Source organism: Scyliorhinus torazame, chromosome 16 (genome assembly GCF_047496885.1).
Source record: "Scyliorhinus torazame isolate Kashiwa2021f chromosome 16, sScyTor2.1, whole genome shotgun sequence".
Taxonomy (NCBI): domain Eukaryota; kingdom Metazoa; phylum Chordata; class Chondrichthyes; order Carcharhiniformes; family Scyliorhinidae; genus Scyliorhinus; species Scyliorhinus torazame.
In genome coordinates this window covers 171,850,990-171,865,662 of record NC_092722.1, presented here as the reverse complement: position 1 = coordinate 171,865,662, position 14,673 = coordinate 171,850,990, and the positions used below count along the sequence as shown (strand labels likewise).

Sequence of the window (14,673 nt, the reverse complement as noted above, 5' to 3'; positions counted from 1 at the left end):
GTTGTTAAGAAGGTGTATGGTATGTTAGCTTTTATTGGCAGAGGGATTGAGTTTCGGAGCCATGAGGTCATGTCGCAGCTGTACAGAACTCTGGTGCGGCCGCATTTGGAGTATTGCATGCAATTCTGGTCGCTGTATTATAGAAAGGATGTGGAAGCATTGGAAAGGGTGCAGAGGAGATTTACCAGAATCTTGCCTGGTATGGAGGGAAGATCTTATGAGGAAAGCTGAGGGACTTGAGGCTGTTTTCATTAGAGAGAAGAAGGTTAAGAGGTGACTTAATTGAGGCATACAAGATGATCAGAGGATTGGATAGGGTGGACAGTGAGAGCCTTTTTCCTCAGATGGTGATGTCTAGCACGAGGGGACATAGCTTTAAATTGAGGGGAGATAGATATAGGACAGATGTCAGAGGTAGGTTCTTTACTCAGAGAGTAGTAAGTGCGTGGAATGCCCTGCCTGCAACAGTCGTGGACTCGCCAACACTAAGGGCATTCAAATGGTCATTGGATAGACATATGGATGATAAGGGAATGGTGTAGCTGGGCTTTAGAGTGGTTTCATAGGTCGGTACAACATCGAGGGCCGAAGGGCCTGTTCTGTGCTGTTATGTTCTATGTTCTAAAGATATAAAGGAATTGGCGAAATAAACAAAAGCGGTATGAGAAAAAATGTTTTCATGCAACGTGCAGTTCGGGTCTGGAATGCAGTGCCTGAGTGTACGGTGGAGGCAGGTTCAATTGAAACATTCAGAAGCAAATTAAACTGTTACTTGAAAAGGAAGAATGTGCCGGTTTACAGGGAGAAGGCAGGAGAATGGCACTAAGGGAATTCCTCAATCAGAGAGTCAATGCAGACATGATGATCCAAATGGACTCCTTCTGAGCAGTAACAGTTCTTGATTGTGTCATTCTGTGACTCTTGATGGAAGGTGTTGAAGAGCAACACACCCATTCAGTCAAGGCACCAGAGCTGCATCTTCAGAACATTGAACATAGAACATACAGTGCAGAAGGAGGCCATTCGGCCCATTGGGTCTGCACTGACCCACTTAAGCCCTCACTTCCACCCTATCCTCGTAACCCAATAACCCCTCCTAACCTTTTTGGTCACTAAGGGCAATTTATCATGGCAAATCCACCTAACCTGCACGTCTTTGGACTGTGGGAGGAAACCGGAGCACCCGGAGGAAACCCATGCAGACACGGGAGAACCCATGCAGACTCCGCACAGACAGTGACTCAGCGGGGAATCGAACCTGGGACCTTTTGTAAGGGCCCCAAAGAATCCAGCACGAGTTTTAAGGATACAAAATAATAACGTTTATTTACTATAACAATATATACATAACAGTAGCAGTAACTTCCCTTGCTACCTTCTCCTTCCCCTCATTGGGGAAGTTCATACTCCCATAGGATTGTGGGATAGTCATTAGTCCCCAGCCAATCGTCAGTAGGCAGGTTATAACATCCCTCCCCCCCAAAGTCCAAGGAATCCACCGTAGGCCCTGGCGAAGGAAGGCGTCGAACTCGTTTGGCCGCAGGCCGGATGCCATTTGCACGCCGCGCTGGATCAGGCGGCGTATAACGAGACGGAGACCGGCGCTTCCGTGATGAACAGCGCGGTTGTACATCCACGGCCTGTGGACCCGAGGATTCCCCCTCTGATTCATCCTGTGTCTCCATCTCGGAGTCAGAGTCTGCTGCCTCCGTCATGTCAGCGTCTCTATCCCCATTCGGTCCCGTCACGACCTGCGCAGGCTTCGAGTGAGGCACCAGTGGAAGATTTGGAGGACTACCTTCCCTTGTTTCTGGTCTTTGCCGCTGTTGAACTGAGCTCCGGGAGCGGGGAATCTTTTGCGGGGATGATCTTCTGGACCAGACGTGGTCTACATGTTTTCGCTGGAGACGACCCTGGGCTTGCACTTGGTACGATATAGGGCCCGTTTGGCGAAAGATTACACCAGGAACCCATTGGGCACCACCAGCAAAATTCCGCACGAATACTGGGTCACCGGGCGCAAACTGCCGAATCGGACGATGCCGAGACAATCCCGGTCCCTGCCGTTCTTGAGTACGGCGTACTTTTGCGCCAATGTCGGGGAAAACCATACTAAGGCGGGTGCGAAGTCTCCGGCCCATTAGTTCTGCGGGAGCTACCCCAGTCACTGTATGGGGGGTGGTCCTGTACGTAAACAAAAACCGAGCCAGTCTCGTGTCCATTGATCCGGAAGACTGTTTCTTTAGGCCTCTTTTGAATGTTTGCACTGCACGCTCTGCCAACCCATTTGAAGCCGGGTGGTAAGGGGCAGTGCGGATATGGCGGATGCCGTTCGTCTTTGTAAACCTAGCAAACTCCTCACTCGTGAATGGAGTGCCATTATCCGTGACCAGCACCTCGGGGAGGCCATGCGTGCTAAATGATAAACGCATTTTTTCAATTGTTGCGCAAGACGTTGTCCCCTGCATCTTATGCACCTCCAGCCATTTGGTCAATTAGTAGAAGGAACATGGATCCCTGAAAAGGGCCTGCAAAATCTGCATGTAAGCGTGCCCAAGGCCGCCCTGGCCATTCCCAGTGATGTAGGGGCGCGGCCGGCGGAAGCTTCTGATGCTCCTGGCAAATGGAGCAGTTTTGGGCCACCTTCTCAATGTCGGTGTCGAGGCCTGGCCACCAGACATAATTCCGGGCCAACATTTTCATCTTGGTCACGCCCGGATGCCCATTGTGCAAGTCTGATAATATCAGCTCCTGGCCTTTTTCCGGGACAATCACACACGTCCCCCACAAGAGGATGCCGTCTTCCACGCTGAACTCTGACAGCTTGGAGGAAAATGCCCGCAACTCGCCTGGGAGCTGTCTATGCTGCCCACCATACAGGACTATGTGCCGAACCTTTGACAGGACTGGCTCTGTCTGGGTCCACTCACGGATCTGTGATGCCGTGACAGGCAAGGTGTCCATAAAATCTAGGGTTGCGACCACCTCACCGGTTGTGGGGGTCGACATGGGGCCGGTTGATAAAGGCAATCGGCTCAGTGCGTCGGCATTTGCTATCTGCGTACCTGGTTTGTGCTCCAGAGAATACTGGATCCGTGCAGAAGCAATGTGCGGTATTGGCTTATCCTCTCTGAAGAGTCCCAGCAGGGGCTTATGATCAGTCACGATAGTGAAATGGCGGCCGTACACATACTGGTGGAAGCGTTTCACCGCGAAAACCACTGCCAGGCCCTCCTTCTAGATCTGCGCGTACTTTTTCTCCGCTGCAGTTAATGTGCGGGAGGCGAAAGCTATCGGTCGCTCGGCCCCGTTCTCCATCTTGTGGGACAGGACAGCCCCAATACCATACGGGGATGCATCACATGTGACGAGCAAAGGCTTTCCCGGATCATAGTGGGTTAGTAACCCAGACGACGACAATTGTTGCTTTACCCGCCGGAAAGCGGTTTCTTGCGGCTGACCCCAAACCCAGGTGTGATTTTTCTTTAGCAGCAGGTGTAAGGGGGCCAGCGTAGTTGCCAGATTGGGGAGGAACTTCCCGTAATAGTTTACGAGACCGAGAAAAGAACGAAGATGCGAAGTGTCAGTCGGGGTGGGGGCATGTTGAATTGCACGCACCTTCTCTGCGACGGGGTGCAGACCCTTGCGGTCCACCCGATAACCTAGGTAGACTACTTCTTTTGCCTGAAATACGCACTTTGTGTGACGTAAACGCACTCCAGCCTCCGAAAGGCGTTTAAGGACAGCCTCCAGATTTTCCAAATGCTCTTGCTCCGACGTCCCTGTAATCAACACGTCATCTAGGTAGACAGCCACACGTGGTAAACCTCTCAAAATGCCCTCCATAACACGTTGAAAAATTGCGCAGGCAGAGGATACTCCAAAGGGCAACCGTGTATATTCATACAGGCCCCGGTGTGTGTTAATTGTTACATATGGTCGGGAGGCAGGGTCCAGCTCCAGCTGCAGGTAGGCGTGACTCATATCTAATTTTGTGAATGAGAGTCCGCCTGCAAGTTTCGCGTAGAGATCCTCTATGCGAGGCATTGGGTATCGGTCGAGTCGGGAAACTGTATTCACTGTAAGTTTATAGTCGCCACACAAGCGAACTGTGGCATCTGGCTTCATTACTGGTACAATTGGTGCTGCCCAGTCAGCAAAACGGACGGGCCTGATAATACCCAAACTCTCCAAACGAGTGAGCTCCCCTTCTACCTTCTCGAGCAAAGCGTAAGGCACTGGGCGCGCCCGGAAATAGCGCGGCGTGGCTCCTGGTTCAACTTGGATACGGGCTACGGCCCCTTTTATTTTCCCCAAACCAGGCTGGAATACCTCTGGGTATCGTCCTAGCACCTCAGTCAACCCTCCAGAAACTGTTTGGAGGATGTGCTGCCATTGCAACCGCAAATGGCGCAACCAGTCCCGACCCAACAGGCTGGGCCCATGGCCACGCACTACGATAAGTGGGAAACGCCCCTCCTGGCGTCCATAGACAACAGGGGTCATTGTAGTTCCTGCAATGCCCAGTGGTTCCCCCGTGTAGGTGGCCAACCTGGCCTGTGAGTCAGTTAATGTAAGGGTCTGTATACCCTGCTTGATGCGATCGAATGTCCTCTGGGCGATCACGGAGACCGCTGCGCCAGTATCCAACTCCATCTCCAGCGGGTGGCCATTGACCCGTACTGTCACCTTAGTGGGGGCCACACGGGGAGCTGCCACACAATGCAGCTGCAGGCAGTCGTCCTCCATCTCCACGTCCTCAGGAGTGGTCACGCAGGTTCATCCACATGGAAGGTACGGCCTCTGGGCTGGTCCCAGTTACGGCCCCTGGGCTGGTCCCAGTTTCGGTCGGAACGACGGCGCCTCTGGCGTCCCCAGGACCGCCGTCCGCGACGGGGTCGGCGCCTACAAGTCTGACACGGACATGGCTCCTCATCCATTGGCTCTGGAGAAGGCTCCCTTCGGGGAGGCATGTCCGATGGCCACTGGCGTTGGTCTGGTCGTTGCCTCGCCCAAGGTACCGCAGGAGTGCGGGGGGACGTTTTTGGGCGGAAAGGGTTGCGCCCCAAGGCATGCACTTCCATTCCCTGTAGCTCCTGTACTCCTCGCTCTGCGCTCTCTCGGGACAAGACTATTTGTACTGCCTGTTGAAAAGTCAATGTTGGCTCCGCTAACAACTTTCTCTGGGTGGCCGCATTGTTAATACCGCAAACCAAACGGTCGCGTAACATTTCTGACAAGGTCTCACCATAGTCACAGTATTCCGCAATCCCGCGTAGCCTGGATAAAAAAATCGGCAAGGGATTCTCCAGGGGTCCTCTCAGCGGTATTAAACCGGTAACGCTGGACTATCGTGGACGGGGTTGGGTTAAAGTGTTGCCCCACTATATTCACAAGTTCGTCAAACGTTTTGGTGTCCGGCACAGCTGGGTACGTAAGGCTCCTAATCACCCCAAACGTATGCGGCCCGCAGGCGGTGAGCAATATGACCACCTGGCGCTCGTTTTCAGTGATATTGTTTGCCCGGAAATAGTAACGCATCCGTTGTGTGTACTGGTTCCAGCTTTCCAGCGCAGCATCAAAAACATCCAAACATCCGTACAGAGGCATGGTATAATAGAAAACAACTTCCAACCTGTATCCAACAAAATCCAGGGAGGTGGCTTCAGCAGTGTAGACAGCTATTCACTTTTACCTTCGTCGCCAGTTTTGTAAGGGCCCCGAAGAATCCAGCACGAGTTTTAAGGATACAAAATAATAACGTTTATTTACTATAACAATATATACATAACAGTAGCAGTAACTTCCCTTGCTACCTTCTCCTTCCTCCTGGTTCCTGGACTGGCCAGCTTATTTATAGTGGGAGTTTCTCCACCCCCCTCATTGGGGAAGTTCATACTCCCATAGGATTGTGGGATAGTCATTAGTCCCCAGCCAATCGTCAGTAGGCAGGTTATAACAGGACCCTGGCGCAGTGAAGCCACAGTGCTATCCACTTGTGAGTTTTACTGGCAGTGTACCCAAGAAACCTGTTATGCCTGAAGTAATTCTCAAGAAGGGCGCACTAGTCAGAAAACCCTTGCCTTGATAGGTGCAGACTCCATATGAATTGTAATTCTGACATCTCGAGAAAGCCTATTCTGCTGTGATGCAGCTTACAGTGAGCTTGGCCAGGATTTTCTGTTCCCATGCGCTGGGCATGTTCGATGACTGGAGAGGAAAATATGAGAAGTCTAACATCGCATATGATGTAACCGTGAAAACTCACCATGACTGCCCCAACCCCCCAAACCGCCTTCAGTGATGGGCAGCGTTTCCTGCCGTTCAATGTCGGGAACCTTATTTGAATACATTTAGATCTGATAATCAGGCGTGGATGACTCCTTGTCATAACTGTGACAGCTTTGACAAAGAGTCATCCAGACTTGAAGAAAGTTCAGTTCCCTTCTCTCTTCACAGATGCTGTCAGACCTGCTGAGTTGGTCCAGAATTTTCTGATTTTGTCTTTTATTTCTTTACCTGTCCCATTACCACTCCCCTTAGTTTTGTGCCATGAACCCATTTGTCATTCTGCCTTCTACCCTATCACAGATATTCTCTTTTGTTCTTTTTCCCACCCAATTTCACTTGCTTAAAATCCTTACATCCCCAACATTTCCCTGTTCTGTTGAAAAGTTATCAAACTTATTTGTTAACTCTGTTTCTCTCTGAATAGATGGTGGCAGACTTATTGAATATTTTCAATTTTTCAGTCTTTTCCTCCTTTAAAGCATATTTCTTTCACCAAGCTTTTGATCACCAAATCTAAATGTCCCTTTTTTTGGTCTGGTGTCAACCTTTGTCTGAATATACTCCTCTGAATGTCTTCCAACATTAAAGACACCATGCAAATTTCTGTTTTTTGTACTCACCTATATATTAGTCACTTGCAGCATAACTTCAACCAAGTTGCTGAAGTCCTTTATATCTTAGATGAAGTTCAGCCTCAATTACTCCAGTGCCTTACTGTCAGCCTCCCATCTTTCATAAACTGCAGATTATGTTCAACTGCTCACACCCTAAGCTGCATAAAGTTTTGTTTGTCTGTCGCCTATCCTCACTGACATAAATGGGGGTCCAATCTCCAAAAGTCTAAAATTTAAAATCATTATCCTCATTTTCAAATCCCTTCAAGGACTCATCCCTATTTTTGTAACTTCCTCCATCCTTACAATCCACCTCTTACAATCCACCCCAAACTCTCCATCCACCATCTGTATTCCTCATTCTTTTCAACCCACTGCTGTCAGCCAAGTCTGCAGCTACCCATGTCTCAATCTCTGGAATTTCCTTCCTAAACTCATCTCTTTTGTCTGGTGACTACTCATTGTTATGTATTGTTCCCTATACCCTGAAGGGCTTTGGGGAATGTTATACTATGTTAAACGTGACTTTACAAAAGTGTTGTTTTATAGCAGGTTGCTATTTTCTGGACTGAATCAAGGGGCGAGATTCTCCACTCCCGTGCCGGTTGGGAGAATCGCCTGGGCCGGCAAAATTTCACTGGACGCCGCTCCGACGCCCTCCCGCGATTCTCCCAAGCGGCGGGAACGGCCCCGTCGTGTTCCGCGGGCCACAGGTATGAGAATCGCCGGAGACACCCAAAATGGCAATTCTCCGGCACCCCCGCTATTCTCAGGCCCCGATGGGCCGAGCGGCCAGGCCAAATCGGCGGGTTCCCCCCGGCGCCGTCCACACCTGGTCGCTGCCGTCGGGAACAGCGCGGGAACGCTGGGGGGGGGGGGATCCTGCACCGGGGGGTACCTCAAATGTGGCATGGCCCGCGATCGGTGCCCACCGATCATCTCTGAAGGAGGACCTCCTTCCTTCCGTGGCCCCGCAAGATCCGTCCGCCATCTTCTTGCGGGGCAGACTCAGAGAGGACGGCAACCACGCATGCGCGGGTGATGCCAGTTATGCGGCACTGGCCGCGTCATCTATGCGGCGCCCGCCGCGTCATCTATGCGGCGCCGCCTTTGCGCAGCGATAAGGCCTGGCGAGTGTAGATGACGCGGCCCTGATCCTAGCCCATTGTCGGGGCCTGAATCGGTCGGGATCGGGGCCGTTTCGCGCCATCGTGAACCTCGATGGCGTTCACGACGGCGTGGGCACTTTGGCGCGGGAGTGGAGAATCCCGCCCATTATCTTTGAACCAGATTGTACACTAGTTCGCATTAAATATTCACATTGATTTTAACCTAGTTAAATTTCCACAGTTTGGTAATCTTTCAACTGTATTTTGAAATTAATGATCATCTTTTAAGCTCACGTAAATGACAGTTACTAACCTCCTTCCGAAGGGGGTCTATCAGACCAATGATTGATGGATACTTTTCTACTAGGCTTGTATACAGTTCGATCATTTCATCAGGATTTTTAAATACTCCAATTAGAATTTCATATTTCTCCTTCTCCTAGAAGACATAAAGGAAAATGGCAATCATTACCCAATTTTGGTATGGAAAGAGATGTTAAAGGTGATGGCACACAAAGATATTTGGCAAGGAAAGAGCATTTGGCATAACCATGTATCTCACCAGGTTTCTCACGATAAAACATTGGCCGGGATTATCTACCCCGTGATGCTGGAATCGTGATCAGGCGGAGAATTGGGCAACCGGTCGGAATAGAGATTTGCGGCAGAAGCTGAACCGACCCCTATGCTCCGGCCCTCCGCGGTGGAATTGGGGTTCGCGCTCGTGCACCAGTGGGAGGATGCTAATGGATGCAAATGGATCCCAATGACCCATTTGCATCCACTTAGCGGGCAGGCCACCAGAATCTCCCAGCCCCCATTGATTCTATGGTCCGCTGGACCGGAAATCACATGGCAGGATTCGCAACAAGTATTACCAAACATGTATGTTATAACCCATATAGGAACCTATGGGGACGGGCCAATTAGTCTCTCCATGAGCCTTGTAGAATACGAGTTTCCCCACTGAGGGACGGGGGCCCAATAGTGAAGTAATGGACCTGGAGTGTATTGTGTATATAGTTTACTTTGGAATAAAATAAGTTTCTTTATGCCTCTCATTTTACACTCCTCAGTCGCAACTAAATTGGCGACGAGGGTAAAGGTGGAGCTATAGTTAGCGCTGCTAACTGTTGGAAGCATGGTCATCTCCTATTGTACTACTAGAATAAGGTTTGCACTGTCTTCACAATGCCACTTTTTGGAAGACTTGATGTGTTCGATGCAAGTGTGAAAGATTAGTCGAAGTGGCTAGAAGTCCACTGGATGTCATTCATGACTTTGAAGTGCTGAGGTGGAAACTGACAGCACTTAACTCTCTTTGAAGTGGTTGATGTCTGTAAACATTGTGGTTACAGTACTTAGAGTTACTCATCCATGAAGGAAGATGAATGAAGCAAGACTAACACCTGTGTTTATGGAAACGGTCAATCACAGCCCACTAGGAGAAATGAATAAATGGCTTGCAGCTAAAGGATCTGAGGGGTTTAAACACAAGTCAGTGCTTTTCTCTTTCCAGGAATGGTGTTTCCTCTGTCTGATCTAGCAGGTGTATACCCAGGTGAGTGTTACAACAGTGATGTATTTCACTGCCCCCGGCTGGACTGCTCTCCAGACAGGGGTCTATTTTCTGGGAGGGTGGGGGGGGGGGGGGGGGGGGGGTTCTGTTGGGTCCCTTTATTTAGGGGTTCTCAGGAGGGTCCCTTTAGTTGGGGTGTATCTGGGGGGGTCCCTTTAGTTAGGAGATCTCTGGAGGGGGTCCCTTTAGTTAGGCAGACTCGGGGAGGCTCCCTTTAGTTAGGGGATCTCTGGGGGTCCCTTTAGTTAGGAGGTTTCTGTGGGGGGCCCCTTATTCAGGCAGTCTCAGGGGCACACCCCTATCCAGGGATTCCTGTGGAGGATCCCCCATCTGGGACGGGTTCTCTGTGGAGGGGTTCCCCTATTCAGGAGGGTCTCTGTGGGGAGTCACTCTATTGAGGGTATACTTGGGGGGGTCCCCCTTTCAGGGGGTTTTGGGGGGATTCCCCTATTTAGGGGTCTCTAGGAAGTGGGCAGGTCAGGTCACCCCCATACGTTGGGGAAGGAGGGACCCAGAAAATCTGGGGGTGGGAGGCTTATTCGCGATGTGGGTGGGATGCAGGGGGGGCAGCCACTGGACCACGCTATCAGGCCTCCGTTCAAAATGGTGGCCCGACAGCAGGATTTCCTCCGGAATCCCTGGAATTCCTCTCCATGCATAAATTGACATGGCAAAGGATATTGAATTGAATTGCTTTGTGATTTGCACGTGGGAGAAAGTAGTTTCCAAATGGAGAATCTTGCCCACTGTCCCTTCAATGTTTACTTCTTATCCAAGTCAAGCCCTCACAAATTTCAAGGGCGCGATTCTCCGCTCCCGCGCCGGTTGGGAGAATTGCATGGGTCGCCAAATTTTCCCGCGACGTCGGGCCGACGCCCTCCCGCGATTCTCCAAGCGGTGAGAACGGCCCCGTCGAGTTCCGCGCAGCGCAGGCCGGCGAATCGCCCGAGACACCCAAAATGGCGATTCTCCGGCACTCCTGCTATTCTCAGGCCCCGATGGGCCGAGCGGCCAGCCCAAAACGGCGGGTTCCCCCCTGGCGCCGTCCACACCTGGTCGCTGCCGGCAGGAACAGCACGGGAACGCTGGGGGGGGGGCGGCCTGCAAGGGGGGGGGGGGGGATCCTGCACCGGGGGCCTCAAATGGGGTCTGGCCCGCGATCGGTGCCCACCGATCGTCGGGCCGTCCTCTCTGAAGGAGGACCTCCTTTCTTCCGCAGCCCCGCAAGATCCGTCTGACATCTTCTTGCAGGGCGGACTCGGAGAGGACGGCAACCACGCATGCGCGGGTGACGCCAGTTATGCGGTGCCGGCCGCGTCATGTATGCGGCTCCACGCGTAAATGACGCAGCACCGCTCCTAGCCCATTATCGGCCCTGAATCGGTCGGGATAGGGGCCGTTTTGCGCCGTCGTGAACCTCGACGGCGTTCACGACAGGGCGAACACTCTGCCTCCATTTCGGAGAATCCCGTCCCAAGGCTCAGAGTGCCTCGAACATGCATTATACAATTGAAAACGTTGTTGCATTCATATCTTCTAAAGTTTCAATGATGCGTCAATTCACGATGAAAGAAACTAGCTGTATAATGTATCATCTCTTCCGCTAAATCATTATGAATGTGCTCTTGGAGAACTATGGCTGCCTCTGGAAACTAACTTTTCTGGGCTATGATAGGTCTGCAGATCTCCCTTTGGTGAATCCTCTCATAAGACAGGTTATAAGTGGTATCTTAAATGAGGAGAGTAAGAGAAATACAGAGAGGGAATTCCAGAGACAAGGAGGGTAGGGCCACTGAGTGATTCATGAGGATCAACATTAATTATATAAAATTATATCCATTTCATTTTAACTCACATAATCCATCAATTCATGAGCAGCACAATTGAGAATCAAATGGAGATCTTCCCCCAACGTCAATTCTAATGCATTACAAGCCTCTTGGATCACCTCAAAAGGCTGTTCTGTTTGGTCAAATCCTTTCTCCCAGCAGCCCATGAGAGACATTGCTATAGGCTGAATGTAACAAACAGGCACAGTTATTTATTGTTCTGATTGTTCTATTAAAATTGTGATTTAATCACTCAACACCAAAATATAAGACTGTCTTCTTTTTTCTAATATTTTAATTTTAACATTGTTTTTTGGGCTGTTTAATTGGGATAGATAATATCCCAACTGTTCCTCAACATATTCTTACTCCAGATTTTTGGGTGAAAATCCATTTGGTAATTTGTTGTTGAAGATCCATCATCATCTTAAGACTCTGCAAGACAGTTTCAAAGAGTCACAATTACATTCTCAAATCATTCCATGCTAATGATAAAAGTAAGCAGACTTTCCAGACTTATTAGGGAATGGATGTATTTGTTTATAAATGCATAAATTATTCCACAAGATATTGGGACTTAAAGACATTTATTAGCTTCCACAGGAATTAAACGTACATTGATAATCGTTATTACTAACAACTACACATGTACAAAGGTAACCACTCCAAATGATAATAACACATACTCAAAAACACTTATGATACATGAACTGGAGATTACACATGATATAGTGCTTAAACTTGAGGGATTTGGCCGATCGGAGGGTTTATTTTCAGGGTCCAGCCCCGCAGTCATAGTCAGCCATGGAGCACAGCGCGGCCACTGGAAGCCGCCGCCATACGCATGCGCGGCCTCCGACCTAGAAGTGCGGGGGCCCGTATCTGCAGCAAAAGCTGCTAGATTTAGGCCGGGTCCTTGCTAGCCCCCTGCAGGGCTAGGAATATGTGGCCCTTTGACGCCAGTCATCTACAACTTCACTCACGATGGCAGCCATCATCTCGACGCCAAAGCATAGGCTGCTCATCAGTGAAACTATCATTGAGGATTGGGCTCCCCCCCGGCCTCCTCGGACGGCCTCAATCAAACAAGGATTTTCTTGACTTAATTTGGCTCCCCATCGTCAAAATTTAGTCAGGGTCTTCCAGGAACACAGCACGGATTATACTCACAAGGATCAAATAATTATGGGTTGTGCATCAAGATAAAAAAGATGAAAAGATGAGTAGCGCCAGAGCTTGAGAAAATGCAGCCACTCCCACTATTACATCATATGATTCCAGTACAACATTTTAAAAAAGCCGTTTGGAACTTTTATTGGGTTTCCTGGCTCGATCTATGCGGTTGCATCATAGTTGCACTCAGATTGGCATAAGCTATCACTATTTGCAGGAAAAATATGGAAACTCCCCCACACCAGAAACGTTGACCAGGTCAGAGATAGACGTTGCCAGTTGCTGCAATTTCAGTATATTTGCTGCAATTCTATGAATGAATAAAAAAAATAGCAAGGAAGGACACTACCTTTGCAATACTCTTACATAGGACAGGACCATTTGGCCCATCTGCCTAATGCAGGGGAAAATCATTACAATGATTAGAATTGCCGTACCTGTTTAAAACTGAGGCTGGGTTTTGGAACTCCTATCACTTCCTTCATCAATTTTAATTTTCCTCCAGATAACTTCCCACAGCTAAGTAAACTTATCATAGGAAGTGGCATTCTCATTTCTTTGGGAGGCTCCTAAAATTTAAAGTTAGAGTTTTACGTTGTATTTAATACTTGGAAATATGTTGATGCTTTTCTTTTCTTTTTATTAAATATTTTATTGAAAATTTTTGGTCAACCAACACAGTACATTGTGCATCCTTTACACAATATTATAACAACACAAATAACAATGACCTATTTTATAAACAAAAAATGAATAAATAATAAATAACAAAAATGAAAACTAGCCCTAATTGGCAACTGCCTTGTCACAAGTAACACTCTCCAAAAATATAATTTAACAGTCCAATATATAATTATCTGTAGCAACGACCTATACATACTATACAGTATATATTAACAACCCTGAGAGTCCTTCTGGTTCCTCCCCCCCCCCCCGCCCCGATCCTGGGCTGCTGCTGCTGCCTTCTTTTTCCCATTCCGTCTATCTTTCTGCGAGGTATTCGACGAACGGTTGCCACCGCCTGGTGAACCCTTGAGCCGACCCCCTCAGGACGAACTTAATCCGCTCTAGCTTTATAAACCCCGCCATGTCATTTATCCATGTCTCCACCCCGGGGGCTTGGCTTCTTTCCACATTAGCAATATCCTGCGCCGGGCTACTAGGGACGCAAAGGCCAAAACATCGGCCTCTCTCGCCTCCTGCACTCCCGGCTCTTGTGCAACCCCAAATAGAGCCAACCCCCAGCTTGGTTCGACCCGGACTCCTACTACTTTTGAAAGCACCTTTGTCACCCCCATCCAAAACCCCTGTAGTGCCGGGCATGACCAAAACATATGGGTATGATTCGCTGGGCTTCTCGAGCACCTCGCACACCTATCCTCCACCCCAAAACATTTACTGAGCCGTGCTCCAGTCATATGTGCCCTGTATAATACCTTAAACTGAATCAGGCTTAGCCTGGCACACGAGGACGACGAGTTTAACCTGCTTAGGGCATCTGCCCACAGCCCCTCCTCGATCTCCTCCCCCAGCTCTTCTTCCCATTTCCCTTTTAGTTCATCTACCATAGTCTCCCCTTCGTCCCTCATTTCCCTATATATATCTGACACCTTACCATCCCCCACCCATGTCTTTGAGATCACTCTGTCCTGCACCTCTTGTGTCGGGAGCTGCGGGAATTCCCTCACCTGTTGCCTCGCAAAAGCCCTCAGTTGCATATACCTGAATGCATTCCCTTGGGGCAACCCATATTTCTCGGTCAGCGCTCCCAGACTCGCGAACTTCCCATCCACAAACAGATCTTTCAGTTGCGTTATTCCTGCTCTTTGCCACATTCCATATCCCCCATCCATTCCCCCCGGGGCAAACCTATGGTTGCTTCTTATCGGGGACCCCCCCAAGGCTCCAGTCTTTCCCCTATGCCGTCTCCACTGTCCCCAAATCTTCAGTGTAGCCACCACCACCGGGCTTGTGGTGTAGTTCCTCGGTGAGAACGGCAATGGGGCTGTCACCATAGCCTGTAGGCTAGTCCCCCTACAGGACGCCCTCTCTAATCTCTTCCACGCCGCTCCCTCCTC

The 14,673-nt window shown here is 49.6% G+C and overlaps 1 protein-coding gene across 7 annotated transcripts in view; it reads right to left on the bottom strand.

Annotated features, from left to right (window-relative positions):
• eno4 (enolase 4) overlaps nt 1-14,673 on the bottom strand; it is an 81,616-nt gene that overhangs the window by 17,277 nt on the left and 49,666 nt on the right. For 4 of the 7 annotated variants that reach the window (XM_072479472.1, XM_072479473.1, XM_072479479.1 and 1 more), the window contains exons 6-9: nt 13,033-13,164; nt 11,792-11,857; nt 11,449-11,607; nt 8,328-8,453 (exon numbers count right to left, since the gene is read on the bottom strand). In XM_072479472.1, the coding sequence (XP_072335573.1) occupies nt 8,328-8,453; nt 11,449-11,607; nt 11,792-11,857; nt 13,033-13,164 (483 nt within the window). The remainder of the gene's footprint in view (nt 1-8,327; nt 8,454-11,448; nt 11,608-11,791; nt 11,858-13,032; nt 13,165-14,673) is intronic. The other 3 variants (XM_072479475.1, XM_072479474.1, XM_072479480.1) reach the window with 3 other exon arrangements.